This window comes from Pseudophryne corroboree, chromosome 8 (assembly GCF_028390025.1).
Source record: "Pseudophryne corroboree isolate aPseCor3 chromosome 8, aPseCor3.hap2, whole genome shotgun sequence".
Classification (NCBI taxonomy): Eukaryota; Metazoa; Chordata; class Amphibia; order Anura; family Myobatrachidae; genus Pseudophryne; species Pseudophryne corroboree.
Genome location: NC_086451.1, coordinates 446,782,720 through 446,809,960, shown reverse-complemented (window position 1 = coordinate 446,809,960; position 27,241 = coordinate 446,782,720). Strand labels below are relative to the sequence as shown.

The 27,241-nt window shown below is 47.1% G+C and overlaps 1 protein-coding gene across 18 annotated transcripts in view; it reads left to right on the top strand.

The window, feature by feature from the left end:
• Nucleotides 1-27,241, top strand: part of LOC134949554 (uncharacterized) — a 274,657-nt gene that overhangs the window by 235,385 nt on the left and 12,031 nt on the right. For all 18 annotated transcript variants that reach the window (XM_063938199.1, XM_063938210.1, XM_063938206.1 and 15 more), the window contains one exon: nt 22,140-22,238. In XM_063938199.1, coding sequence (XP_063794269.1) covers nt 22,140-22,238 — 99 coding nt within the window. The remainder of the gene's footprint in view (nt 1-22,139; nt 22,239-27,241) is intronic.

Genomic DNA, 27,241 nt, shown 5'->3' with positions numbered 1-27,241 from the left:
CAAGAGGGTGGTTATGCAAATTGCCATTCAGTCTCTGCTGGATTCAGCCGTTTTGATTCCGGTCCCTGTACATCAACAAGGTCAGGGTTATTATTCCAGTCTGTTTGTAGTACCAAAGCCGGATGGCTCGGTCAGGTCGATATTGAACTTAAAGGGGCTCAATCAGTACGTCACTTACTACAGATTCAAGATGGAATCCCTGCAGTCAGTAATTGCAGGTTTAGAGCCACAGGAATTCATAATTGCGCTGGATCTCAAGAAAGCGTACTTACACATTCCGATTTGGCCACCTCATCAGAGGTTCTTGCGTTTTGCGATACGGCAAAACCATTACCAGTTTCAGGCACTACCGTTTGGACTCTCGTCAGCGCCTCGGGTATTCACCAAAGTGATGTCTGTGATAATAGCTCATCTCAGATCCCTGGAAGTGATAATAGTTCCGTACTTGGACGATCTGCTCATCAAAGCTTTGTCTCAACAGATGCTCCTACAACATGCCTTGCTGACATACAATGTGCTAGTTCAGCACGGTTGGATTGTCAACTTCAAGAAATCACATCGGATTCCGTCTCAACGACTTCAATTCCTAGGTATGATTCTCGATACGGTAGATCAAAGAATTTACCTAGCAGAACAGAAAGTACAGAGTATTCGTCATCTGGTACAATTAGTGCTCAAGGCACGCACAGTCTCTGTACTTTTGTGCATTCGACTGTTAGGCAAAATGGTGGCGGCTTTCGAAGCACTTCAGTTTGGAAGATTTCACTCACGTCCTTTTCAACTGGATGTGCTCGCACAGTGGTCGGGCTCGCATCTGCAGATTCACCAGAGGGTGAGGTTGTCTCCACGGGCCAGAGTATCTCTACTCTGGTGGCTCAAAGTACACAATCTAACCGCAGTGAAACGGTTCGGCGTCTGGAATTGGATAATTCTAACGACGGACGTGAGTCCCAGAGGTTGGGGAGCTGTGGTTGAAAATTGTCAGCTCCAGGGTCTCTGTGCGGATCACGAAAGATTGCGGTCTATAAATGTCCTGGAACTCCGGGCAATTTACAATGCGCTACGACAAACAGTGCACATGCTCCGGTCTCAGACTGTCCAGGTGCAGTCAGACAACGCGACGGCGGTCGCGTACATCAACAAACAAGGAGGAACGAGAAGCCGCATGGCCATGCAGGAAGTAGCTTGCATCCTCAATTGGGCCGAGCATCACCAAGTGATATTGTCAGCAGTGTTCATTCCGGGAGTAGATAACTGGGAGGCAGATTATCTCAGCCATCGGGATTTTCATCCAGGAGAATGGGCATTAAATCCAGAAGTGTTTCACATGTTGGTCCAGAGGTGGGGTTACCCACAAGTGGATCTGATGGCATGTCGCCACAATCACCAACCGCCCCAGTATGTGTCCAGAACGCGAGATCCAAAGGCAGTGGCGGTGGATGCTCTCACAATCACGTGGCCGTACAGCCTCGTGTATCTGTTTACACCGTTTCCGCTGCTCCCTCTGTTGCTAAAACAGATCAAACGAGAGTCCGCCACAGTCATACTAGTGGCACCTCATTGGCCTCGAAGAGCTTGGTTCTCGGATCTCCGCGGGCTACTCGCAGACGATCCTTGGCCTCTCCCGCTACGTCCGGACCTGTTACAACAGGGTCCGTTCCTTTACCCCAATTTAGCCCGGCTGCGTTTGACGGGGTGGCTGTTGAGACCGCCCTCTTAAGAAGAGAGGGCATTCCAGAATCAGTTATACCAACCATGTTACGTGCTAGGAAGCCAGTTACGGCAGCTCATTATTACAGAATTTGGCGTGCCTATATAGGTTGGTTTGAAGCTCTGAAGTTTCCGACATCATCTTTCAAGTTATCCCGTCTTTTGTTATTTCTACAGACGGGGTTGGATGGAGGACTGCGTTTATCTACACTAAAGGTGCAGGTCTCTGCTTTGTCAGTTTACTTTCAAAGACGTTTGGCTCTATTGCCGTCTGTACACACCTTTCTGCAAGGTGTCCTCAGAGTACAACCTCCATTAATTCCACCTACAGCGCCATGGGACTTGAATCTGGTTTTAGATTTCTTACAGTCTTCATATTTTGAACCCTTACAACAAGTGGATATTAAGTTTCTCACTTGGAAAAAAAATTTCTCCTAGCCTTGGCTTCGGCAAGGCGTGTTTCAGATTTGGGTGCCTTGTCATGCAAGCCACCGTATTTGGTGTTTCATGATGACAGAGCGGAACTTCGGACGAATCCCGCTTTCTTACCAAAGGTAGTGTCATCTTTTCACATCAATCAACCAATAGTAGTTCCTGTGTTAACAGGAGATTCTGGAACTTTGGATGTGGTACGCGCACTACGCGTTTATGTATCCCGAACGTCTACAGTTCGTAAGACAGATACGTTGTTTGTTCTCTATGATGCCGCCAAGATGGGTTAGCCAGCTTCTAAGCAGACCTGGGCCCTCATTCCGAGTTGATCGGTCGCAAGGCGAATTTAGCAGAGTTACACACGCTAAGCCGCCGCCTACTGGGAGTGAATCTTAGCTTCTTAAAATTGCGACCGATGTATGCGCAATATTGCGATTACTAACTACTTAGCAGTTTCAGAGTAGCTTCAGACTTACTCTGCCTGTGCGATCAGTTCAGTGCTTGTCGTTCCTGGTTGACGTCACAAACACACCCAGCGTTCGCCCAGGCACTCCCACCGTTTCTCCGGCCACTCCTGCGTTTTTTCCGGAAACGGTAGCGTTTTCAGCCACACGCCCCTGAAACGCCGTGTTTCCGCCCAGTAACACCCATTTCCTGTCAATCACATTACGATCGCCGGAGCGAAGAAAAAGCCGTGAGTAAAAATACTTTCTTCATAGTAAAGTTACTTGGCGCAGTCGCAGTGCGAACTTTGCGCATGCGTACTAAGCGGATTTTCACTGCGATGCGATGAAAAATACCGAGCGAACAACTCGGAATGAGGGCCCTTATCCAGATGGATTAAACTGACCATACGTCAGGCTTACCTTCATGCGAGGTTACATCAGTAACGGCTCATTCCACACGTTCTGTGGGAACTTCATGGGCAGCTGGTCGTGGGGCTTCTACGATGCAGCTTTGCCGTGCGGCTACATGGTCATCAGTACACACGTTTGTGCGCTCTTACAAGTTTGATACGTTTGCGGCATCAGCATTTAGCTTTGGCCGCCTAGTGTTACAGGTGCCAAACAGCTCTCCTGCCCACGGGGGAAGCTTTGGTATGTCCCAAGAGTACTCCAGTGACCCCTAGTGGATGAAAAAGAAAATAGGATTTTGGTACTTACCAGCTAAATCCTTTTCTTTGAATCCATAGGGGGCACTGGACGCCCACCCAGAGCATTTTTACCTGGTTTGTGGTAAGTTTAGTGGGTCTTCTGGTAACACATTCTCACCGATTTGTTCAAATTTTCAAGTTCTATCGGTTATGGTGTCAACTGTTTAGTTGTCAGTTACGTTATGTGTCAACTTTATTGTTGTCCGGTATGTTATATGTAATTCTCCATTGTCATCCTCTCTATCGCTCCTGTTCGGCTCAGTAAAATACACTGAAGTACTCTGGGAATATGGAGGGGAGGAGAGTTACTAAATTTAAATATTCAGTGCCTTGTTCTGCTAAAGCCGTCCATATTCCAAGAGTACTCCAGTGCCCCCTATGGTTTCAAAGAATAGGATTTACCTGGTAAGTGCCAAAATCCTATTTTTTCCTGGTTTGTGGTAAGTTCAGTGGATCTTATGGTAACGCATTCTCACCGACTTGTTCAATAGTTCCAGTTATGTCGGTTATGGTGTCAACTGTTAGTTGTCAGTTACGTTATGTGTCAACTTTATTGTTGTCCGTTATGTTATAATATTATATGTAATTCTCCATTGTTCATCCTCTCTATCGCTCCTGTTCGACTTAGTAAAAAACACTGAGGTATTCTGGGAGTATGGAGGGGAGGAGAGTTACTAAATTTTAATATTCAGTGCCTTGTCCTGCTAAAGCCATCCATATCCCAAGAGTACTCCAGTGCCCCCTATGGATTCAAAGAAAAGGATTTACCTGGTAAGTACCAAAATCCTATTTTTAAGTCAACCTTATGCAAGGGTTCAAACCAGTCCGACTGGAGGAAGGTCAACACCACATTGAGGTCCCATGGAGCAATGGAAGGAACAAAGGGTGGCTGAATATGCAACACCCTCTTAAGAAAGGTCTGTACTTCAGGAAGGACAGCCAGGAACAGTAGAAACCTGCCCAGACGAAATTCCACAGGAGAACATTTTCGACCTTCACACCAAGAAACATACTTCTTCCAAATACGTTGGTAATGTTTGGAGGTTACCACCTTACGGGTCTGAACCATAGTGGAAACCACCTTGGATGGAAGACCCGTCCTGGTTAAAATTTCCCTCTCAACCTCCAGGCCGTCAAACGTAGCCACTGTAAGTCTGGATAGACGAAGGGTCCTTGTTGAAGATGGTCCTTGAGAAGCGGCAGAGGCCAGGGGTCCTCCAACGACAGGGTCATGAGGTCTGCATACCAGGCCCGTCGAGGCCAATCCGGGGCAATGAGAATTGTCTACACTCTTTCCTTTTTTAATCTTTTCAGAACTCTTGGGATTAGAGGAATCAGGTAAACTAAGTGGTAATTCCGTGGTGTCGTCAGAGCGTCTACCGCAACCGCCTGTGGGTTCCTCGTTCTGGGGCAGTAACCACGGAAATTCTTGTTGAGACGAGAAGCCATCAGGTCTATCTGTGGACAACCCCACCGGTGAACGAGTTGTTGAAACACCTGAGGGAGGAGGCCCCATTCCCCCGAATGGAGGTCGTGCCTGCTTAGGAAGTCCGCTTCCCAGTTGTCCACTCCTGGAATGTAAACGGCTGAGATGGCTCTTGTGTTGGCTTCCATCCAGATGAGTATTCTTGACACCTCTCGCATTGCGGCACTGCTTCTGGTTCCTCCTTCCTGTCGGTTGATGTACGCCACCGCCGTGTCGTTGTCCGACTGTACCTGGACAGCCTGATTCCGAAGGAGGGATGAGGCCTGTATTAGAGCGTTGTAAATTACCCTGTGTTCCAGGATGTTGATTGGAAGAGCAGATTCCTAAGAGGACCACGTCCCCTGAAATTGTGCCGCTTGAGTCACAGCCCCTTAACCCTGGAGGCTGGCATTTGTTGTCAACAGCGTCCAGGAGAGGGTGTTGAAACTCCGACTCTCCATCAGATGGGAAACTTTTAGCCACCATAGTAGGGATATCCGTGCTTTTGGTGATAGGGTTATATGCTGATGCATGTGCAGGTGAGATCCCGACCATTTGTCCAACAAATCCAGTTGAAACGGTCCCGCATGGAACCTGCCGTACTGTATCGCCTAGTAGGAGGCCACCATCTTGCCCAGCAAGCGGATACAAAGATGAATTGAAACCACGTGAGGTTTCGGCACCATCCGGACCATAGACTGAATAGTCAAGGCCTTGTCCCTGGGAAGGTAAACCTTCTGAGACACCGTATCCAGGATTGTCCCCAGGAACTGAATTTCCTGAGACGGTTCCAAGTGAGATTTCCGGAAATTGAGTATCTATCTGTGATCTGTAAGCAAACAAAGTCGATGCTGTGCAGTAGCTGTTCCATGGACACCGCCTTAATCAGGAGGTCGTCCAGGTAAGGAATTATTTGATCTCCAGCAGACTCTACAGGGTACTCTGCCCCTTCCGAGGATTCTATTGCCACTAAAAATGATATTCAGGCAATGATGACAGACCTCAGTAAGACCCTTACTAATAACTTTCAGAAACTATTTGCTGATTTACGGCAAGATCTAAAAGAAATAGTCCGCATAAATCCCATGAATAATACTGTTAAACCAGTCAGTTACCTCCCATCACTTATGTAGAAAAATCCATTAACTTATTATTTATTGTATTATTTGTTGTTAGTTGGGGGTGCTCCCTGGAATATATTGATCATATAGAGAACAAAGAAGAAAAAATATTCCACAACGGGGCACTCATTTGTAACTGATTAGACTACTAGTCCTCAATTCAGGTGCAGTATAACTCCCCATAAAACATAACCTTTATTATTATTTGTATAAAATACCAATACTAAATAGCTTGCGGAGTATTCTAAGAAAAAATGTGTGAAAAAGTGAATATGTGAATGTTACAGAAAAATTAAATAAAAAAGATTGAACACACACTAGTCTCAAATGTATTTAATATATGCTGAATTATCTTATTCTTAATAAATCAGACAATATCAATATGCCTTATGTCAATATTTCTCCATAGGACTACATATGTGGGTTATAATATAATGTTTATAATGCCCTCCTACCTAGTTCTCTCATTAGAATCAGTAGGCTTGTAATTAAAGTTCATGTACATGTCATATTTTATCCTTATCGTAAGTTGATGCTCAATATTAGGTAGGAATAAATACAGTATGTACCAATGTGAAAGTCTTGAAGGATAGCTTAATATATGATATTCCTATCTAACAGGGAGTTTCTAGTATTAGACCTCCCATCTGTGGTGTATTCTGAACCACTGGGTGTATCCTTTGTGTCGTTACAGACACTTCCTTGACAGGTATTGATACAAATATCCAATTGAATAGTCTGTCTCTGTTACGAGGTGTCAATGAGATTCTCTGCAGTATTTTGTCACCACATATGGTTAATATAATGAACAGCTTAAGCAAATACAACACTTGGACTAAAATGATGTCCTTATAATCCCTTTTGGTTAGTGCTCATGTATGTATCCTAGATGGATATATTATCCCTGTTATGACTGTGAACCAATTGGAATTTATGCTACTAGAGCATAATGCTCATATCTAGCAGGGAGTTAGTGATAGAAATGAATTAGAATAAATCTACGGCAAGATCTGTCTTCAATAAGGTAGCGCACAGCACCGCAGCTGTGCGCCATTGCTCTCAGCACACTTCACACTCCGGTCACTGAGGGTGCAAGGCGCTGGGGGGGGCGCCCTGAGACGCAATAAAAACACCTTAGATGGCGAAAAATACATCACATATAGCTCCTGGGCTATATGGATGCATTTAACCCCTGCCAGTTTTTCCTTAAAAAAGCGGGAGAAAGGCCGCCGAGAAGGGGGCGGAGCCTATCTCCTCAGCACACAAGCGCCATTTTCCCTCACAGCTCCGCTGGAAGGACGTCTCCCTGACTTTCCCCTGCAGTCCTGCACTACAGAAACAGGGTAAAACAAGAGAGGGGGGACACTAATTTGGCAGATTAATCAATACAGCAGCTATATAAGGGAAATACACTTATATAAGGTTATCCCTGTATATATATAGCGCTCTGGTGTGTGCTGGCAAACTCTCCCTCTGTCTCCCCAAAGGGCTAGTGGGGTCCTGTCCTCTATCAGAGCATTCCCTGTGTGTGTGCTGTGTGTCGGTACGTTTGTGTCGACATGTATGAGGAGGAAAATGGTATGGAGGCGGAGCAATTGCCTGTAATAGTGATGTCAACCCCTAGGGAGTCGACACCTGACTGGATGGTCTTATGGAAGGAATTACGTGATAGCGTCAGCACTTTACAAAAGACTGTTGACGACATGAGACAGCCGGAAAATCAGTTAGTACCTGTCCAGGCGTCTCAAACACCGTCAGGGGCTCTAAAGCGCCCGTTACCTCAGATGGTCGACACAGACCCAGACACGGACACTGACTCCAGTGTCGACGGTGTGGAAACAAACGTGATTTCCAGTAGGGCCACACGTTACATGATCACGGCAATGAAGGAGGTTTTGAACATTTCTGATACTACAAGTACCACAAAAAAGGGTATTATGTGGGGTGTGAAAAAACTACCCGTAGTTTTTCCTGAATCAGATGAATTAAATGAGGTGTGTGATGAAGCGTGGGTTTCCCTCGATAAAAAACTGCTAATTTCTAAAAAATTATTGGCATTATACCCTTTCCCGTCAGAGGTTAGGGCGCGTTGGGAAACACCCCCTAGGGTAGATAAGGCGCTCACACGCTTATCAAAACAAGTGGCGTTACCGTCTCCTGATACGGCCGCCCTAAAGGAGCCAGCTGATAGGAAGCTGGAAAATATCCTAAAAAGTATATACACACATACTGGTGTTATACTGCGACCAGCAATCGCCTCAGCCTGGATGTGCAGTGCTGGGGTGGCTTGGTCGGATTCCCTGACTGAAAATATTGATACCCTGGACAGGGACAGTATATTATTGACTATAGAGCATTTAAAGGATGCATTTCTATATATGCGAGATGCACAGAGGGATATTTGCACTCTGGCATCAAGAGTAAGTGCGCTGTCCATTTCTGCCAGAAGAGGGTTATGGACGCGACAGTGGTCAGGTGATGCGGATTCCAAACGGCATATGGAAGTATTGCCGTATAAAGGGGAGGAGTTATTTGGGGTCGGTCTATCGGACCTGGTGGCCACGGCAACGCCTGGGAAATCCACCTTTTTACCCCAGGTCACCTCTCAGCAGAAAAAGACACCGTCTTTTCAGGCTCAGTCCTTTCGTCCCCATAAGGGCAAGCGGGCAAAAGGCCACTCATTTCTGCCCCGGGGCAGAGGAAGGGGAAAAAGACTGCAGCAGGCAGCCTCTTCCCAGGAACAGAAGCCCTCCCCCGCTTCTGCCAAGTCCTCAGCATGACGCTGGGGCCTTACAAGCGGACTCAGGTACGGTGGGGGGCCGTCTCAAGAATTTCAGCGCGCAGTGGGCTCACTCGCAAGTGGACCCCTGGATCCTGCAGGTAGTATCTCAGGGGTACAAATTGGAATTCGAGACGTCTCCCCCTCGCCGGTTCCTGAAGTCTGCTTTACCAACGTCTCCCTCCGACAGGGAGGCGGTATTGGAAGCCATTCACAAGCTGTATTCCCAGCAGGTGATAATCAAGGTACCCCTCCTACAACAGGGAAAGGGGTATTATTCCACGCTGTTTGTGGTACCGAAGCCGGACGGCTCGGTGAGACCTATTCTAAATCTGAAATCCTGGAACACTTACATACAAAGGTTCAAATTCAAGATGGAGTCACTCAGAGCAGTGATAGCGAACCTGGAAGAAGGGGACTATATGGTGTCTCTGGACATCAAGGATGCTTACCTCCATGTCCCAATTTGCCCTTCTCACCAAGGGTACCTCAGGTTTGTGGTACAGAACTGTCATTATCAGTTTCAGACGCTGCCGTTTGGATTGTCCACGGCACCCCGGGTCTTTACCAAGGTAATGGCCGAAATGATGATTCTTCTTCGAAGAAAAGGCGTCTTAATTATCCCTTACTTGGACGATCTCCTGATAAGGGCAAGGTCCAGGGAACAGTTAGAGGTCGGAGTAGCACTATCTCAAGTAGTGCTACGACAGCACGGGTGGATTCTAAATATTCCAAAATCACAGCTGATTCCGACGTCACGTCTGCTGTTCCTAGGGATGATTCTGGACACAGTCCAGAAAAAGGTGTTTCTCCTGGAGGAGAAAGCCAGGGAGTTATCCGAGCTAGTCAGGAACCTCCTAAAACCAGGCCAAGTGTCAGTGCATCAATGCACAAGGGTCCTGGGAAAAATGGTGGCTTCGTACGAAGCGATTCCATTCGGCAGATTCCACGCAAGAACTTTCCAGTGGGATCTGCTGGACAAATGGTCCGGATCGCATCTTCAGATGCATCAGCGGATAACCCTGTCTCCGAGGACAAGGGTGTCTCTCCTGTGGTGGTTGCAGAGTACTCATCTTCTAGAGGGTCGCAGATTCGGCATTCAGGACTGGGTCCTGGTGACCACGGATGCCAGCCTGAGAGGCTGGGGAGCAGTCACACAGGGAAGAAATTTCCTGGGCTTGTGGTCAAGCATGGAAACGTCATTTCACATAAATATCCTGGAACTAAGGGCCATTTACAATGCCCTAAGTCAAGCAAGGCCTCTGCTTCAGGGTCAGCCGGTGTTGATCCAGTCGGACAACATCACGGCAGTCGCCCACGTAAACAGACAGGGCGGCACAAGAAGCAGGAGAGCGATGGCAGAAGCTGCAAGGATTCTTCGCTAGGCGGAAAATCATGTGATAGCACTGTCAGCAGTGTTCATTCCCGGAGTGGACAACTGGGAAGCAGATTTTCTCAGCAGGCACGATCTCCACCCGGGAGAGTGGGGACTTCATCCAGAAGTCTTCCAAGTGATTGTAAACCGTTGGGAAAAACCAAAGGTGGACATGATGGCGTCCCGCCTCAACAAAAAACTAGACAGGTATTGCGCCAGGTCAAGGGACCCTCAGGCAATAGCGGTGGACGCTCTGGTAACACCGTGGGTGTACCAGTCAGTGTATGTGTTCCCTCCTCTGCCTCTCATACCCAAGGTACTGAGGATTATAAGACGGAGAGGAGTAAGAACTATACTCGTGGCTCCGGATTGGCCAAGAAGGACTTGGTACCCGGAACTTCAAGAGATGCTCACGGAGGATCCGTGGCCTCTACCTCTAAGAAGGGACCTGCTTCAGCAAGGACCCTGTCTGTTCCAAGACTTACCGCGGCTGCGTTTAACGGCATGGCGGTTGAACGCCGGATCCTGAAGGAAAAAGGCATTCCAGATGAAGTCATTCCTACCCTGATCAAAGCCAGGAAGGATGTAACTGCACAACATTATCACCGTATTTGGAGGAAAAATGTTGCGTGGTGCGAGGCCAGGAAGGCCCCGACAGAGGAATTTCAACTAGGTCGTTTCCTGCATTTCCTGCAAACAGGACTGTCCATGGGCCTAAAATTAGGATCCATTAAGGTTCAAATTTCGGCCTTGTCGATTTTCTTCCAGAAAGAATTGGCTTCAGTTCCTGAAGTCCAGACTTTTGTAAAGGGGGTACTGCATATACAGCCGCCCTTTGTGCCTCCAGTGGCACCCTGGGATCTCAATGTGGTTTTGGGATTCCTAAAATCTCATTGGTTCGAACCACTTGCCACAGTGGATTTAAAATATCTCACATGGAAAGTGGTAATGCTGTTGGCCCTGGCTTCAGCCAGGCGCGTATCAGAATTGGCGGCTTTATCCTATAAAAGCCCTTACCTGATATTTCATTCGGATAGGGCGGAATTGAGGACTCGCCCTCAATTTCTCCCTAAGGTGGTTTCAGCGTTTCACCTAAACCAACCTATTGTGGTGCCTGCGGCTACTGGGGACTTGGAGGATTCCAAGTTACTGGATGTAGTCAGGGCCCTGAAAATATATGTTTCCAGGACGGCTGGAGTCAGGAAATCTGACTCGCTGTTTATATTGTATGCACCCAACAAGCTGGGTGCTCCTGCTTCTAAGCAGACTATTGCTCGTTGGATTTGTAGTACAATTCAGCTTGCACATTCTGTGGCAGGCCTGCCACAGCCAAAATCTGTAAAAGCCCATTCCACTAGGAAGGTGGGCTCATCTTGGGCGGCTGCCCGAAGGGTCTCGGCTTTACAACTTTGCCGAGCAGCTACTTGGTCAGGGGCAAACACGTTTGCTAAATTCTACAAATTTGATACCCTGGCTGAGGAGGACCTGGAGTTCTCTCATGCGGTGCTGCAGAGTCATCCGCACTCTCCCGCCCGTTTGGGAGCTTTGGTATAATCCCCATGGTCCTTACGGAGTTCCCAGCATCCACTAGGACGTCAGAGAAAATAAGAATTTACTTACCGATAATTCTATTTCTCGTAGTCCGTAGTGGATGCTGGGCGCCCATCCCAAGTGCGGATTGTCTGCAATACTTGTACATAGTTATTGTTGCCAAAAATTCGGGTTTTTGTTGTAGTGAGCCATCTGTTCTGGAGTCTCCTCATGTTATCATACTGTTAACTGGGTTTAGATCACAAGTTATATGGTGTGATTGGTGTGGCTGGTATGAGTCTTACCCGGGATTCAAAATCCTTCCTTATTGTACGCTCGTCCGGGCACAGTATCTTAACTGAGGCTTGGAGGAGGGTCATAGGGGGAGGAGCCAGTGCACACCAGGTAGTCCTAAAGCTTTTACTTTTGTGCCCAGTCTCCTGCGGAGCCGCTATTCCCCATGGTCCTTACGGAGTTCCCAGCATCCACTACGGACTACGAGAAATAGAATTATCGGTAAGTAAATTCTTACTTTTTCCCCCATCGGAAGAATTAAATGAAGTGTGTGAAGAAGCGTGGGCTTTCCCTGATAAAAGATTGGTAATCTCTAAAAAGTTACTAATGGCGTTCCCTTTCCCGCCAGAGGATAGGGCACGTGGGAAACACCTCCTAGGGTGGATAAAGCGCTCACACGTTTGTCTAAAAAGGTGGCACTACCGTCTCCGGATACGGCCGCCCTCAAGGAGCCTGCTGATAGAAAGCAGGAGGCGATCCTGAAGTCTGTATATACACACTCAGGCATTATACTTAGACCAGCTATTGCGTCAGCATGGATGTGCAGTGCTGCCGCTGCGTGGTCAGATTCCCTGTCAGAAAATATTGACACCCTAGACAGGGACACTATTCTGCTAACCATAGAGCATATAAAAGACTCAGTCTTATACATGAGAGATGCACAGAGGGAGATCTGCCGGCTGGCATCTAAAATAAGTGCATTGTCCATTTCTGCTAGGAGAGGCTTATGGACTCGGCAGTGGACAGGGGATGCAGATTCTAAAAGGCACATGGAAGTTTTGCCTTATAAGGGTGAGGAGTTATTCGGGGATGGTCTCTCGGACCTAGTTTCCACAGCAACAGCTGGGAAGTCAGCATTTTTACCCCATGTTCCCTCACAGCCTAAGAAGGCGCCGTTTTATCAGGTACACTCCTTTCGGACCCAGAAAAACAGGCGAGGAAAAGGCGGGTCCTTTCTGTGCAGAGGTAGGGGAAAAAGGCTACAACAAACAGCAGGTTCCCAGGAGCAAAAGTCCTCCCCCGCTTCTTCCAAGTCCGCCGCATGACGGTGAGGCTCCACAGGCGGAGCCAGGTACGGTGGGGGGCCGCCTCAAAAATTTCAGCGATCAGTGGGCTCGCTCACAGGTGGATCCCTGGATCCTGCAAATAGTATCTCAGGGGTACAAACTGGAATTCGAGGCGTCTCCACCCTACCGGTTCCTAAAATCTGCCTTGCCGATTACTCCCTCAGACAGGGAGGCTGTGCTAGCGGCAATTCACAAGCTGTATTCCCAGCAGGTGATAATCAAGGTGCCCCTACTTCAACAAGGACGGGGTTACTATTCCACACTGTTTGTGGTACCGAAACCGGACAGTTCGGTGAGACCCATTTTAAATTTGAAATCCTTGAACACATACATAAAAAAATTCAAGTTCAAGATGGAATCGCTCAGGGCGGTTATTGCAAGCCTGCACGAGGGGGATTACATGGTATCCCTGGATATCAAGGATGCTTACCTGCATGTCCCCATTTACCATCCTCACCAGGAGTACCTCAGATTTGTGGTACAGGATTGCCATTACCAATTCCAGACGCTGCCGTTTGGACTGTCCACAGCACCGAGGGTGTTTACCAAGGTAATGGCGGAAATGATGATACTCCTTCGAAAAAAGGGAGTTTTAATTATCCCGTACTTGGACGATCTCCTAATAAAGGCGAGATCCAGGGAGCAGTTGTTGGTAGGAGTAGCACTATCTCAGGAGGTGCTACACCAGCACGGTTGGATTCTGAATATTCCAAAGTCACAGCTGGTTCCGACGACACGTCTACTGTTCCTGGGTATGATTCTGGACACAGTCCAGAAAAAAGTGTTTCTCCCGGAGGAGAAAGCCAAGGAGCTGTCATCTCTAGTCAGAGACCTCCTGAAACCAAAACAGGTGTCGGTGCATCACTGCACGCGAGTCCTGGGAAAGATGGTGGCTTCTTACGAAGCAATTCCTTTCGGCAGGTTCCATGCCAGAATTTTTCGGTGGGACCTGTTGGACCAATGGTCCGGATCGCATCTTCAGATGCATCGGCTAATAACCCTGTCTCCAAGAACCAGGGTGTCTCTGCTGTGGTGGCTGCAGAGTGCTCATCTTCTAGAGGGCCCCAGATTCAGTATACAGGACTGGGTCCTGGTGACCACGGATGCCAGCCTTCGAGGCTGGGGGGCAGTCACACAGGGAAGAAACTTCCAAGGACTATGGTCGAGTCAGGAGACTTCCCTACACATAAATATTCTGGAACTAAGGGCCATTTACAATGCCCTAAGTCAGGCAAAACCCCTGCTTCTACACCAGCCGGTACTGATCCAGTCAGACAACATCACGGCAGTCGCCCATGTAAACCGACAGGGCGGCACACGAAGCAGGAGGGCAATGGCAGAAGCCACAAGGATTCTCCGGTGGGCAGAAAATCACGTACTAGCACTGTCAGCAGTGTTCATTCTGGGAGTGGACAACTGGGAAGCAGACTTTCTCAGCAGGCACGACCTCCACCCGGGAGAGTGGGGACTTCATCCAGAAGTCTTCACACTGATTGTAAATCGTTGGGAACAGCCACAGGTGGACATGATGGCGTCCCGCCTAAACAAAAAACTAGAGAGATATTGCGCCAGGTCAAGGGACCCTCAGGCGATAGCTGTGGACGCTCTAGTGACACCGTGGGTGTACCAGTCAGTTTATGTGTTCCCTCCTCTGCCTCTCATACCAAAGGTACTGAGAATAATAAGAAAACGAGGAGTAAGAACAATTCTCGTGGTTCCAGATTGGCCAAGACGAGCGTGGTACCCGGAACTTCAAGAGATGATCTCAGAGGACCCATGGCCTCTGCCGCTCAGACAGGACCTGCTGCAGCAGGGGCCCTGTCTGTTCCAAGACTTACCGCGGCTGCGTTTGACGGCATGGCGGTTGAACACCGGATCCTAAAGGAAAAGGGCATTCCGGAGAAAGTCATTCCTACGCTGATTAAAGCCAGGAAAGATGTAACTGCAAAACATTATCACCGCGTATGGCGGAAATATGTTGCTTGGTGTGAGGCCAGAAAGTCCCCAACAGAGGAATTTCAACTGGGTCGATTTCTGCACTTCCTACAGGCAGGAGTGACTATGGGCCTGAAATTAGGCTCCATTAAGGTACAGATCTCGGCTCTGTCGATTTTCTTCCAGAAAGAACTAGCTTCACTACCTGAAGTTCAGACATTTGTAAAAGGAGTGCTGCATATTCAGCCCCCCTTTGTGCCTCCAGTGGCACCTTGGGATCTCAACGTGGTGTTGAGTTTTCTAAAATCACATTGGTTCGAGCCACTTAAAACCGTGGATCTGAAATATCTCACGTGGAAAGTGGTCATGTTATTGGCCTTGGCTTCGGCCAGGCGTGTATCAGAATTGGCGGCTTTGTCATGTAAAAGCCCTTATCTGATTTTCCATATGGATCGGGCAGAAATGAGGACTCGTCCCCAGTTTCTCCCTAAGGTGGTATCAGCCTTTCACTTGAACCAACCTATTGTAGTGCCTGCGGCTACTAGGGACTTGGAGGATTCCAAGTTACTGGACGTAGTCAGGGCCTTGAAAATTTATGTTTCCAGGACGGCTTGAGTCAGGAAAACTGACTCGCTATTTATCCTGTATGCACCCAACAAACTGGGTGCTCCTGCTTCTAAGCTCGCTGGATTTGTAGCACAATTCAGCTGGCGCATTCTGCGGCTGGACTGCCGCATCCTAAATCAGTAAAAGCCCATTCCACAAGGAAGGTGGGCTCATTTTGGGCGGCTGCCTGAGGGGTCTCGGCTTTACAACTTTGCCGAGCTGCTACTTGGTCAGGGGCAAACATGTTTGCAAAATTCTACAAATTTGATACCCTGGCTGAGGAGGACCTTGAGTTCTCTCATTCGGTGCTGCAGAGTCATCCGCACTCTCCCGCCCGTTTGGGAGCTTTGGTATAATCCCCATGGTCCTTTTGGAGTTCCCAGCATCCACTAGGACGTTAGAGAAAATAAGATTTTACTCACCGGTAAATCTATTTCTCGTAGTCCGTAGTAGATGCTGGGCGCCCATCCCAAGTGCGGATTGTCTGCAATACTTGTACATAGTTATTGTTAACAAAAGGGTTATTGTTGAGCCATCTGTTGAGAGGCTCAGTGTTTTCATACTGTTAACTGGGTATAGTATCACGAGTTATACGGTGTGATTGGTGTGGCTGGTATGAGTCTTACCCGGGATTCAAAATCCTTCCTTATTGTGTCAGCTCTTCCGGGCACAGGATACTGAGGCTTGGAGGAGGGTCATAGTGGGAGGAGCCAGTGCACACCAGGTGACCTAAAGCTTTCTTTAGTTGTGCCCAGTCTCCTGCGGAGCCGCTATTCCCCATGGTCCTTTCGGAGTTCCCAGCATCCACTACGGACTACGAGAAATAGATTTACCAGTGAGTAATATCTTATTATTTTCCTTTCTTTAGGTAATCACTGCTTGTTGTGCAAAAGTTATTATATATTCTGGCTCTGGGTAGACAGTCTTAAGCTTTCTCCCCGCTCTCGCTACTCCGCCCCTGTTGTAAGTCGGGATTTACCGGAGAGCAAGGTTACATCTCCTTGCGCTCTTAGAACTTTTATAGTATAGTTAATTAAGCGACCCCAACAGTTGGGTCCCCAAGGTCCGCTTTTTGCACTAAAGCTCACCTAGACCTAACACCCCCCCCCCCCCCCGCCTGGGACCAAATTCACGTGAACTACTCCTCTCTTGCAGAGAACTTCAGTTGTTTGCCTTTATACCAACCCATTATTCTTCCCTTTTTTTTTTTCTCTCTACCCCCTGTCTTAGTTCCGCCAAATTGGTAATTGGGTAGGTTGACAGCTTCTGCCAAGGTACCATTCTGCCCCTCAATGTGATTTCACAGAACGTTAAGGGTTTAATGTGGGGACATTGTGTTTCTACAAGAAACGCATTTAAAAAAAAAAAAAACTCACCCCCAACCAGAGTCTAGAAGATTCCCCACAGTACTGTATTCCTCTAACTCACAGGTTCTCAAACTCGGTCCTCAGGACCCCACACGGTTCATGTTTTGCAGGTCACCTGTTGATTTTTGAAATGTGACAGTTGCTGATGCACAGTGCAGCTGCTGGGTGACATGGAAAACGTGAACCGTGTGGGGTCCTGAGGACCGAGTTTGAGAACCACTGCTCTAAAAAAAAAATGGGGTAGCCGTTATGATACGTTCCTCAACCCATTTCAGCTTCTTTCCACCAAAATAGATAAAGAAGGGCGCTACATTATATCGGCTTGCCAAATAGGACTCCAAATAATGACACTGGTAAATGTCTACGCTGCGAACTCTGGACAGGGGAGCTTCTTCCGTAAACTGTTTTTGGAAATTCAAACCATGCGTAGAGGTTTATTGATAGTGGGCAGAGATTTTATTTCACTGGACCTAGATAAGAGTGGTCATACTCGGTCACGCCAGCACCGTTATCCTCAGGGTAATCTTAGGAGGCACATGACCGAGGCTGGTCTTTTTGACACATGGCGAGCACATTACCCGACTTCCAGGGACTACACCTTTTTTTCAAACCCCCATGGAACCTATTCACGAATCAACATGATTCTTGGGTACAGTGGTTTATTACAATCACTTTCCAAAGTGGATATTATCACTAAGGCCTGGTCGGATCACTCGAGTGTCCTGGCTACTATTGACCCGCTCGGCACTCAAAGTGGTCGACAAACATGGAGATTGAACAAAACACTTCTCCGTATCCCACAATTCAAGGAAATCATAACAACCCAGATCCGAGAATATTTTTAATCTAACATCACAGATGATGTCCCCCTACCCACTGTGTGGGAAGCACACAAGGCAGTAATTAAAGTGCGATGATAAAATACGCCACACATAGGAAAAAATCCCAAAATGAGAAAATCACCTCTCTCACAGCTCTACTTACACAGCTGGAACACACGCACAAACATTCTTATTCCTCTCAAGTTCTCACTCGGATACTGAGTGTCCGGGGAGAACTTCAATCTATTCTAGCAGAACGCACAGAAAAGTCCCTTCGATATTTAAATCAAAAATTTTATGAAATAAGTAATAAATCAGATTCTCTGTTAGCTCTCAAAACTTAAGGCGAAGAGAGCCTCCCAAAACATTTTCTCTATCCGTAACGGTAGGAATGACCTTAATTATGACCCAGGACAAATCAATACAGGTTGAGCATCCCTTATCCAAAATGCTTGGGGCCAGAGGAATTTTGGATATGGGATTTTTCCGTATTTTGGAATAATTGCATACCATAGTGAGATATAATGGTAATGGGACCTAAATCTAAGCACAGAATGCATTTATGTTTCATATACACCTTATACATACAGCCTGAAGGTCATTTTAGCCAATATTTTTTATAACTTTGTGCATTAAACAATGTGTGTCTACATTCACACAATTCATTTATGTTTCATATACACCTTATACACACAGCCTGAGGGTCATTTAATACAATATTTTTAATAACTTTGTGTATTAAACAAAGTTTGTGTACATTGAGCCATCAGAAAACAAAAGTTTCACTATCTCACTCTCACTCAAAAAAGTCTGTATTTCGGAATATTCCGTATTTCGGATATTTGGATATGGGATACTCAACCTGTATATCTTTTTACAAATACTACAAATCCCTTTATAATCTTAAAGAACCAGAATCCGGCCCCTCCTTGCCATCCACATTAGCACAGGAATATCTAGATACCTGCAATCTTCCCAAACTTCCGACCTCTGCTATACATACACTAAATTGTCCCATTACCTCCGAGGAATTAACCCAGGCTTTAAAATCACAAAAAGCATCTAAGGCGCCGGGCCCTGACGGGTTTCACATGTCCTATTATAAAACCTTTTCGGGGATTTTAATTCCTCACCTGGTCGAGGTTTTTAACAAAGTTATGTTAGGGGACAGATTTCACGCCGAGTCGTTGAAATCTAAAATAATTATGCTTCCAAAACCAGGTAAAGATCCCACAAGTTGCACGAGCTATAGGCCAATTTCACTCATTAATGCGGATATAAAGCTACTTGCAAAGGTTCTGGCCATGAGATTGAATTTGTATCTAACACAATTGATTGATGCGGATCAAGTGGGCTTTGTCCCAACAAGGCAAGCTCTCGATAACGCGAGACGAACAATTAACCTGATCTCACACATCAACAGAACTAAAGCCCAAGCGATATTACTATCATTAGATGCAGAAAAGGCTTTCGATCACCTGTCCTGGCCCTTTATGTTCCAGACGTTGAGAGCTTATGGCTTCTGCTGTAACTTTTTGTCTGCAATCCAGGCTCTATACCAGCGGTGAGGAACCTTTTTTCTACCAAGGGCCATTTGGATATTTATAAAATCCTTCGGTAGCCGTACAAAAATTATCAACTTAAAAATTAGCCTGCCCCCATTAGATATGACCCCTAGTAGCGCTGCTTACACACACACACATTAAAAGAAAGAAAAAACACAATACTCACCAGCCACGCTCCTGCTTCCGGACCCTTGCCCTCTGCCTGGCTGCCCGCTCCTCAGAACTATGGGAGAGACGCCATGACATCTCTCCCATAGCACTGCACAGGCACTCACGCACACTGCCGGAAGCCGGAGCTTAGGAGTGAGCTCCTGCTTCAGGCTGCTGCTGAGGGGAAGAAGCCGGGCGCCCGCTAGTAACAAAATCTCAGTGGGCGCCCGGCATCTCCCTTGGTTAGGTGAGCCCGGGAGGGCCGGATCAAGTGGCTTTGCGCGCCTTATACGGCCCGCGGGCCTGAGGTTCCCCACCTCTGCTCTATACTGTACCATAACCCATCCACAGCAGTAACTACTAATGGCATTTCCTCTCCCTCTTTTAGCCTGGGCAACGGCACTAGACAGGGTTGTCCTTTATCTCCCTTATTATATGCACTTAGCATTGAACCTTTGGTGGCTCATATTAGGGGGAACCCCGATATAAAAGGGATCACTGTCCAAGGCTCCCAATATAAAATATCACTTTTTGCTGACGATGTCCTGCTCTCATTATCCTCCCCCCTAACTTCACTCCCGAATTTACAGGTGAACTCTCATTGTATGGTAATCTATCAGGTCACAAAGTGAACACTACTAAATCGGAAGCGTTAGCCTTCCACCTCCCCACTGCCTCTATGAGACTAATAGAATCATATTTTGATATGGCGACCCAAATCTATTACATATCTGGGTATCCAGATTAAAAAACACTATGATCAATTTTTTAAAGCCAATTATATCCCGATTATGAATGCCATTGAGAAAGATATAACCAAATGGGCACCTATGTACATCTCCTGGTCAGGAAGAATCAATTCGATTAAAATTAATATTCGACCACGGCTGCTGTATTTATTTCAAACTATTCCCATAGCTGTGCCAGCATCATTTTTCCGTACCGTTCAATCTCTTTGTGGCAAATTTATTTGGACAAACAAAACCCCTAGTCTTGATAGGTCATGTTGGGCAAAATCTTCTATTGATGGCGGCTGAGGCCTCCCTATTTTCGAACGCTATTTCCAAGCAACGCATGGTTACTGTCGAGATTGAGGCCTTGGTAGCAGTAACCCCATGTGTTTCTTCTGTACTGAAAACTTGGGACTTCCTGAATAAGAAACTTCAATTAGCTCCCTACCCATCTCCACTGACTCCTCTCTTTCCTCTGGACCCTCTACCTAAGACCATGGGATTCGTTAGGTATTACTAGAATATTACATGTTTCGGGGGACAATGCTCTGTGAGAAATATGATAACCAGAACCTTCGACACTTTGATTACCTACAGATACTTAGTTTTGTGCAATCCCTCAACAAATCTGTTAAATCTAGAATCCCACATCCCTTTGAACGGCTGTGTATGCATAATCCTGATCGTAGAGGGGTTATATCAACTCTGTATTCTCTTTTGGCTGGCTCACCACCCGTCAAAGAATCATTCGAATTAGCCTGGGAAAGAGATCTAGAATTAACGTTGGCTGAGGAGGAAGCCTGGGAAAGACATCTAGAATTAACGTTGGCTGAGGAGGAAGCCTGGGAAAGACAAATAGAATTAACGTTGGCTGAGGAGGAAGGGTCCGAAATAAATGAATTAGTTGCAAAAACATCTATTAACTCGAATTTTAAAGAGAATGCTTTTAAGGTTTGTTCAAGGTGGTATATGGTCCCTACGGTTATACATCGTATTTTTCCTTCCAGTTCGGATCAATGCTGGAGAAATTGCGGTCATCAGGGTTCATTCATACATGTTTGGTGGGAATGCCCTCTGATTAGCTACTATTGGGACGCCATTTTCACCCTTCTGGGTAACATTAACAACTCTACTGTTCCCAAATGCCCTTTACAAGCTCTACTCTGTAAACCAGTGGAAGGGTTTTCAAACCCTGAAAGTAAATTATGTAATCATATACTAGGCTCCGCCAAATTACTGATTGCTACAAACTGGGAACAACCCACTGCTCCGTCCATTCAGGCTGTAATCAACAAAGTTTGGTTCGCAGCTTCAATGGTTCAGGTTTTGCAAACGGCTGAACCTTTGTGTGTGTTCCTCTTCAGGCGTGCTTTGGGTAGTGCCAGCGATGCAGTATTCCCCAGATAGGACAAAAGCGGAACAATCAATTTATCTTGCGTTCATCTGGGTATGCTGCATTCCCACCCTTGTCTGTCATGATCCATTTCTTCTCTATGTTGTGTTCTCCTTTGGCTTTGTTAGACAAGTAACTGAGTAGCTGAAGGAGGTGGCAAGGTTTGGGGTGGAGTGTGGGGTACAGCTCCAAATGGTTACCTATTTTAGTGCCTACTCCTCACTATGGTGTTATGTTAAAGCCATTAACACAGGAAATATTGTCCAAGCAGAAGTAAGAGCAGATTATATCAAAGTCCTATAAGTTATTGGTCCAGCACCGGTGAAGAACATGAAGCTGAAAATAGTTTGGACATCCCAAGAACCTATGTCAAACTCAACCACGGAATAGGTACAGGTAGGAGGGGTGACGGTCTTGTTATGGCCTGTACAGCCCCAGACTTGAGTATCTGTGCTGAGCTCTCAGATGCGCAGCACGTGCGGCAAGACGTAAGTGTTCTGCAAGGAGCAGTGATAAAATTGTTCTGTAGCACATAAAGGTTTGGAGGATCAGTGTAACGTGTACTGTGAGCAGTGGTGTACAGGGCAGATACTTGTCAGGTGTGAGAACCTGTCTTATATGTCCTTGTTACTCTCTCTTTCCCAGGTGACAGATGGGCACAGAACAGAAACCCCAAGAATGTGCTGCCGAGCGCCAGCTTCCAGCACGGGATGGCGCAGGGTAACAGTGACGCACCTGCGGAAGGTAGGCCGCCATTCATTTCTTACCCGTATTTTAGGCATGCGTTTGTTAGGTTCTATTGTCTTTAAAAAATCTAAATATTTAATGTTGTTTCACTTAATGCAGATTAGTTTATATATATTGTTTTATTTGTGCATATAATTCATGTGCCAAAGCAGCCACAAACCTGCCTGTTTTAAAAGTACACTTAATTTTTTTCATTTGAGTTTAATGGATGACAAAGAAGATACACTGATGGTGGAAGGATCAGCTCATAGCCAAATAACACCCTCTCTGGTGGATTCACTTCAACCCTTGTACACATCTAACCCACCCTCATCATCTGGACTTTTATGCTCATGCAATTTTTGTAGCATCCATAAGGGATATTGGGGAATTAGTACGTTGGGTAGAGTTGGGGTCCAAAGGAGCCGGTGCACTTTAAATTTCTTCAACTGGGTGTGCTGTCTCCTCCCCTCTTTGCCCCCTTCCACAGGCAGTTTAGAAAAAAGTGCCCTCAGGAGAGGATGCCCACTCTGGAGCTCCAGAGAGTTTTCTTCAGTTTCTTTTAAAACTTTATTATTTACGGTATGCTCTTTGGGCATCAGCATACCTGCACCGTGGGAGTTAGCGGGGGACGGTTACCGGTCTCTTCAAGCGTCAGAGCCGCTACCCCGCTGCAGGACCACAGTCCTGAGAGATTGTTGTACGGCGGTCACAATTGCAGCACGTCGCACACCCCTAACATTGCCTGAAGGTGACAAGAGTGGTGAGTACAAACAGGGGGCCTCGCAAGGGAGGTCCCCGGGTTCTTGGTGCGGCAAAACGCAGGGGCAGCATACGGGACCCGCTATAGCCCCCCTGTATACACTGGCAGCGGTAGTGGAAACTAACACTTCTGTGATGTTTTTACACTTATATGGAGACTTTGCCAGTGTAAATATCTATGAAGCTCTTACAGGGGAAGAGGGCCAATAGCCTTCCTGACTAGGTGCCATAAAATCCATGATGTCAGATATGTCATCTCAGCTCACTGCTAATACTCAAAAAACTCAACAACTGCAGCAGGCTGTTGCAGACCTAGCTGCAAGGGCAGATGTTCCACAGCTTCTCCTCTCTAGATCAGGACCACAAAAACGTGGGTTACTTGCTTTACTCTCAGATTCTGATGAGGAGATACAGAAGTAGGGGGAGGACTTGGATCTTGTTACTTGGGATTCCCGTTCTGCACAGGGTATTGAGCCCCTCATTCTAGCTATACGGGACGTGTTAACACTCCCTCTAGAGGACGCTGCAGCACAGCAGTCATTTTTCTTAACACAGAACAAACTCAGTGTCACTTTCCCTGATTCTGCAGAGCTGGATGACCTGTTTAAGATAGCCTGGAAAAATCCAGATAAGAAATACCAAGTGGCAAAATGGTTTTTGCACACTTTCCCATTTGCTCCTGAAGGCAGGAAACTCTGGGAAGAACCCCCGGCTGTAGACATATCAGTCTCTCGCCTATCTAAAAAAGCGGTACTGCCAGCTCCGGGCTCCTTTACCATAAAGGACCCTGGGGATAAGAAAATAGAGACTACACTGAAGTCTATTTACACAGCGGCTGGTATATCACAAAGACCGGTCATAGCGGGTTGCTGGATGACTCATGCCATTCATACATGGGCTACTCAAATTCAAGAGGGCCTCTCGGGGGATATGTCCCTGGTCACTACGGTGACTCTCCTAAAACACATTCAAGACACTGCACGCGTCCTGTGTGACTCTCAAGGAGATAGGCAATATTAATGCTAGGACCACTGCTATGTCAGTGTCGGCGCGCAGAGCTTTGTGGTTACGTCAGTGGATAGCAGACGCAGAGACTAAGCGCAGTGTAGAGTCTCTTCTTTTTTCAGGGGATTGGCTCTTCGAGGTTGAATAGGATACGTGGATTTCTAAAGTTACTATGGGGAAATCCACGTTTCTCCCCTCTGGGGCCCCGCCGGCTAGACGTTCCTACCCGGGCCGTCTGCCCAGTCCTTTCGTTCGAACAGATTTAGATCTAGGGTCCAATGCGGCTAGAGGCTCCAGAGTTAAGACAAGAAAACCAGCAAATGCAAGTTCTCAGGAACAGAGCACCAGTTCAGTTTCCACTAACACCTCAGCATGACGGTGCCCACCCACCACAAGCCTCATCTGGGAAAGCTCCTGCCAGGATACCTGGGTAAAGGACCTAATTTCTCAGGGCTACAAGCTGGAGTTCGAATGGCGCTGCTCCCCAACGATTTTTTAAATCAAGCTTACCAGTTTTGGGGGATACACGAGTTACGCTGCAACAGGCCATCCTAAAATTGGTCCAGTCCCAAGTCATTGTTCCAGTGCCACTGCAACAACAGGGAAAGGGTTACTACTCCAACCTGTTCGTGGTATCGAAACTGGACGGTTCGGTAAGGCCCATTTTGAATCTAAAATCATTGAACCCTCACCTAAAGGTTTTCAAGTTCAAGATGGAATCCTTGCGAGCAGTGATTGCGGGCCTGGAAGAACGGGAGTTCATGGTCTCACCGGATATAAAGGAAGCCTATCTCCATATCACGATTTGGCCACCTTACCAGGCTTACCTGAGGTTTGCCCTACTGAACGATCACTACCAGTTCCTGGCGATACCCTTCGGCCTGTCCACAGCTCTGAGGGTGTTCACGATGGTGATGGCGGAGATGATGTTCCAACTCCGGGTCCAGGGGGTCAACATTGTCCCTTGTCTGGACAATCTCTTGATAAAGGCGAGATCCAGGGAGCTTTTATTGCTCCATATAGAACACACAATCCAACTTCTGTCACACCATGGGTGGATCCTAAATTTACAGAAGTCCCACCTGGAGCCAACTCAGCGGCTCCTGTTCCTGGGAATGTTGCTGGATACCGTGACTAAAAGCAGGTCCTGCATGCGAGAAGTGTCAAAGATACTCCTCTGGGCAGAAAGAAATTGAAGAGCAATGACCGCAATCTTCCTGAGTCGTCACGATCTCCACCCGGGAGAGTAGGGGCTCCACCATCAGGTGTTTCAGCAGATCGACCGGTGGGGCTGCCCGCAAAAGGACAGGATGGCTTCTCGACTCAACAAGAAGCTTCACTAGTATTGCTCACGAACCAGGGACCCTCAGGCGAGGACAGTAGATGCACTGACGTCGCCTTAGCCTTACTGGCTGGTCTACCTGTTTCCTCCAATTCCATTGATACCAAGGGTGCTAAAGCGCATCAGGAATCAAAGAGTCCAGGCAATTCTGATTGCCGCGGATTGGCCTCGGAGGGCGTAGTACGTGGATCTTCTGGACATGTCCGTCGAAGACCCTTTGTCCTCTGCCAATGATAAGAGATCTTCTTAAACAAGGGACGTTCATCTACCCGAACTTATGGCGAATTCGTTTGACGGCATGGAAGTTGAGCGGAACATCCTAGCTCACAAAGGTCTTTCCAAAAGGTTATTGCTACCATGGTTCAGGCCAGGAAGCCTGTGACGTCAAAATACTATCATCATATCCGGAGAAGATATGTCTCTTGGTGCGAGGTACGCATGTATCCGCCTGCAGAGTTCCATTTGGGACGTTTCTTACGTTTCCTGCAGGCTGGTGTGGATAAGGGCTTACGGCTGGGTTCCATTAAGGTCCATATTTCAGCTCTCTCAATTTTCTTCCAGAAGAAATTGGCAGTGTTGACAGAAGTTCAGACCTTCTTGCAAGGCGTACTCCACATACAACCTCCTTTTGTGCCGCCCACGGCACCCTGGGATTTGAAAGTGGTATTGGAATTTCTACAGTCCTCCTGGTTTGAACCTCTGATGACAGTAGAAGACAAGTATCTCACGTGGAAGACGGTGATGTTACTGGCCCTGGCTTCTGCTAGGCATGTCTCAGAATTGGGGTCCTTATCATGTAAAAGTCCCTACTTGGTCTTTTACGAGGACAGAGTGGAGCTCAGGACTAGGCAGCAGTTCCTGCCGAAGGTTGTCTCTGCATTCCACTTAAATCAACCTATTGTGGTTAAATCAGGGTGTGGCATTTCTGCTCCACTGGAGGCATTGGATGCTGTGTGAGCCTTGAAGTTCTATATCAAGAGAACAGCTCGGATCAGAAAGATGGATTCCTTGTTTGTGCTCTATGATGCGCAGAACAGGGTTGCCCTGCTTCTAAGCAGTCCAGTGCTCGTTGGCTTAGGCTTACTATCCAACAGGCCTATGTGTCGGCAGCTTTACCTGTTCCACAGTCTCTGAAGGCCCACTCTGCGAGAACAGTGGGGGCTTCCTGGGCGGCCGCCCGTGGAGTCTCGGCCTTGCAACTATGCCAAGCTGCTACCTGGTCGGTGAAGAACACCTTTGTGAAGTTCTACAGGTTTGATACCCTGGCCAAAGAGGATGCCCAGGCAGTGCTGCAAACGTCTCTGCACATCCCCGCCCGTTCTAGAATCTTTGGGATGTCCCCATCGTACTAATTCCTCAATATCCCTTATGGATTCTAGAGAAAATAGGACTTTAATTACCTATCGGTAAATCCTTTTCTCATAGTCCGTAAGGGAGAATGGGTGCCCGCCTCAGTGCATTGTCTTTTCTGCAGGTTTTCTCTTATTTGGTTACCTATCCAGCCGTTGCTGGTCATTTTATGTTGTTTGTGTGCTGGTGTGTGAATCTCACCACTCTTTGTTGTTATGTTCTTTCTCTCAAGTATGTCCATTCTCCTTCGGGCACTATTTTATCTATAACTGCCTGTGGGAGGGGGCATAGAGGGGAGGAACCCAGCACACCCAGTTGAATAAATTTAAAGTGCATCGGCTCCTTTGGACCCGTCTATACCCATCGTACTAATTCCTCAATATCCCTTATGGACTTCGAGAAAAGGATTTACCTGTAGGTAATTAAAATCTTATTATTTGCTAGTCTGCTAGCCATAAAATTGGGATGAAAATGATAAAAATTAGTAAATGTGTGGTCGGAGGACCAGGCAGCTAGCTGGTACAACGGCTCGGCTGAAGACCCATGCTGTCCCAACAAGGAA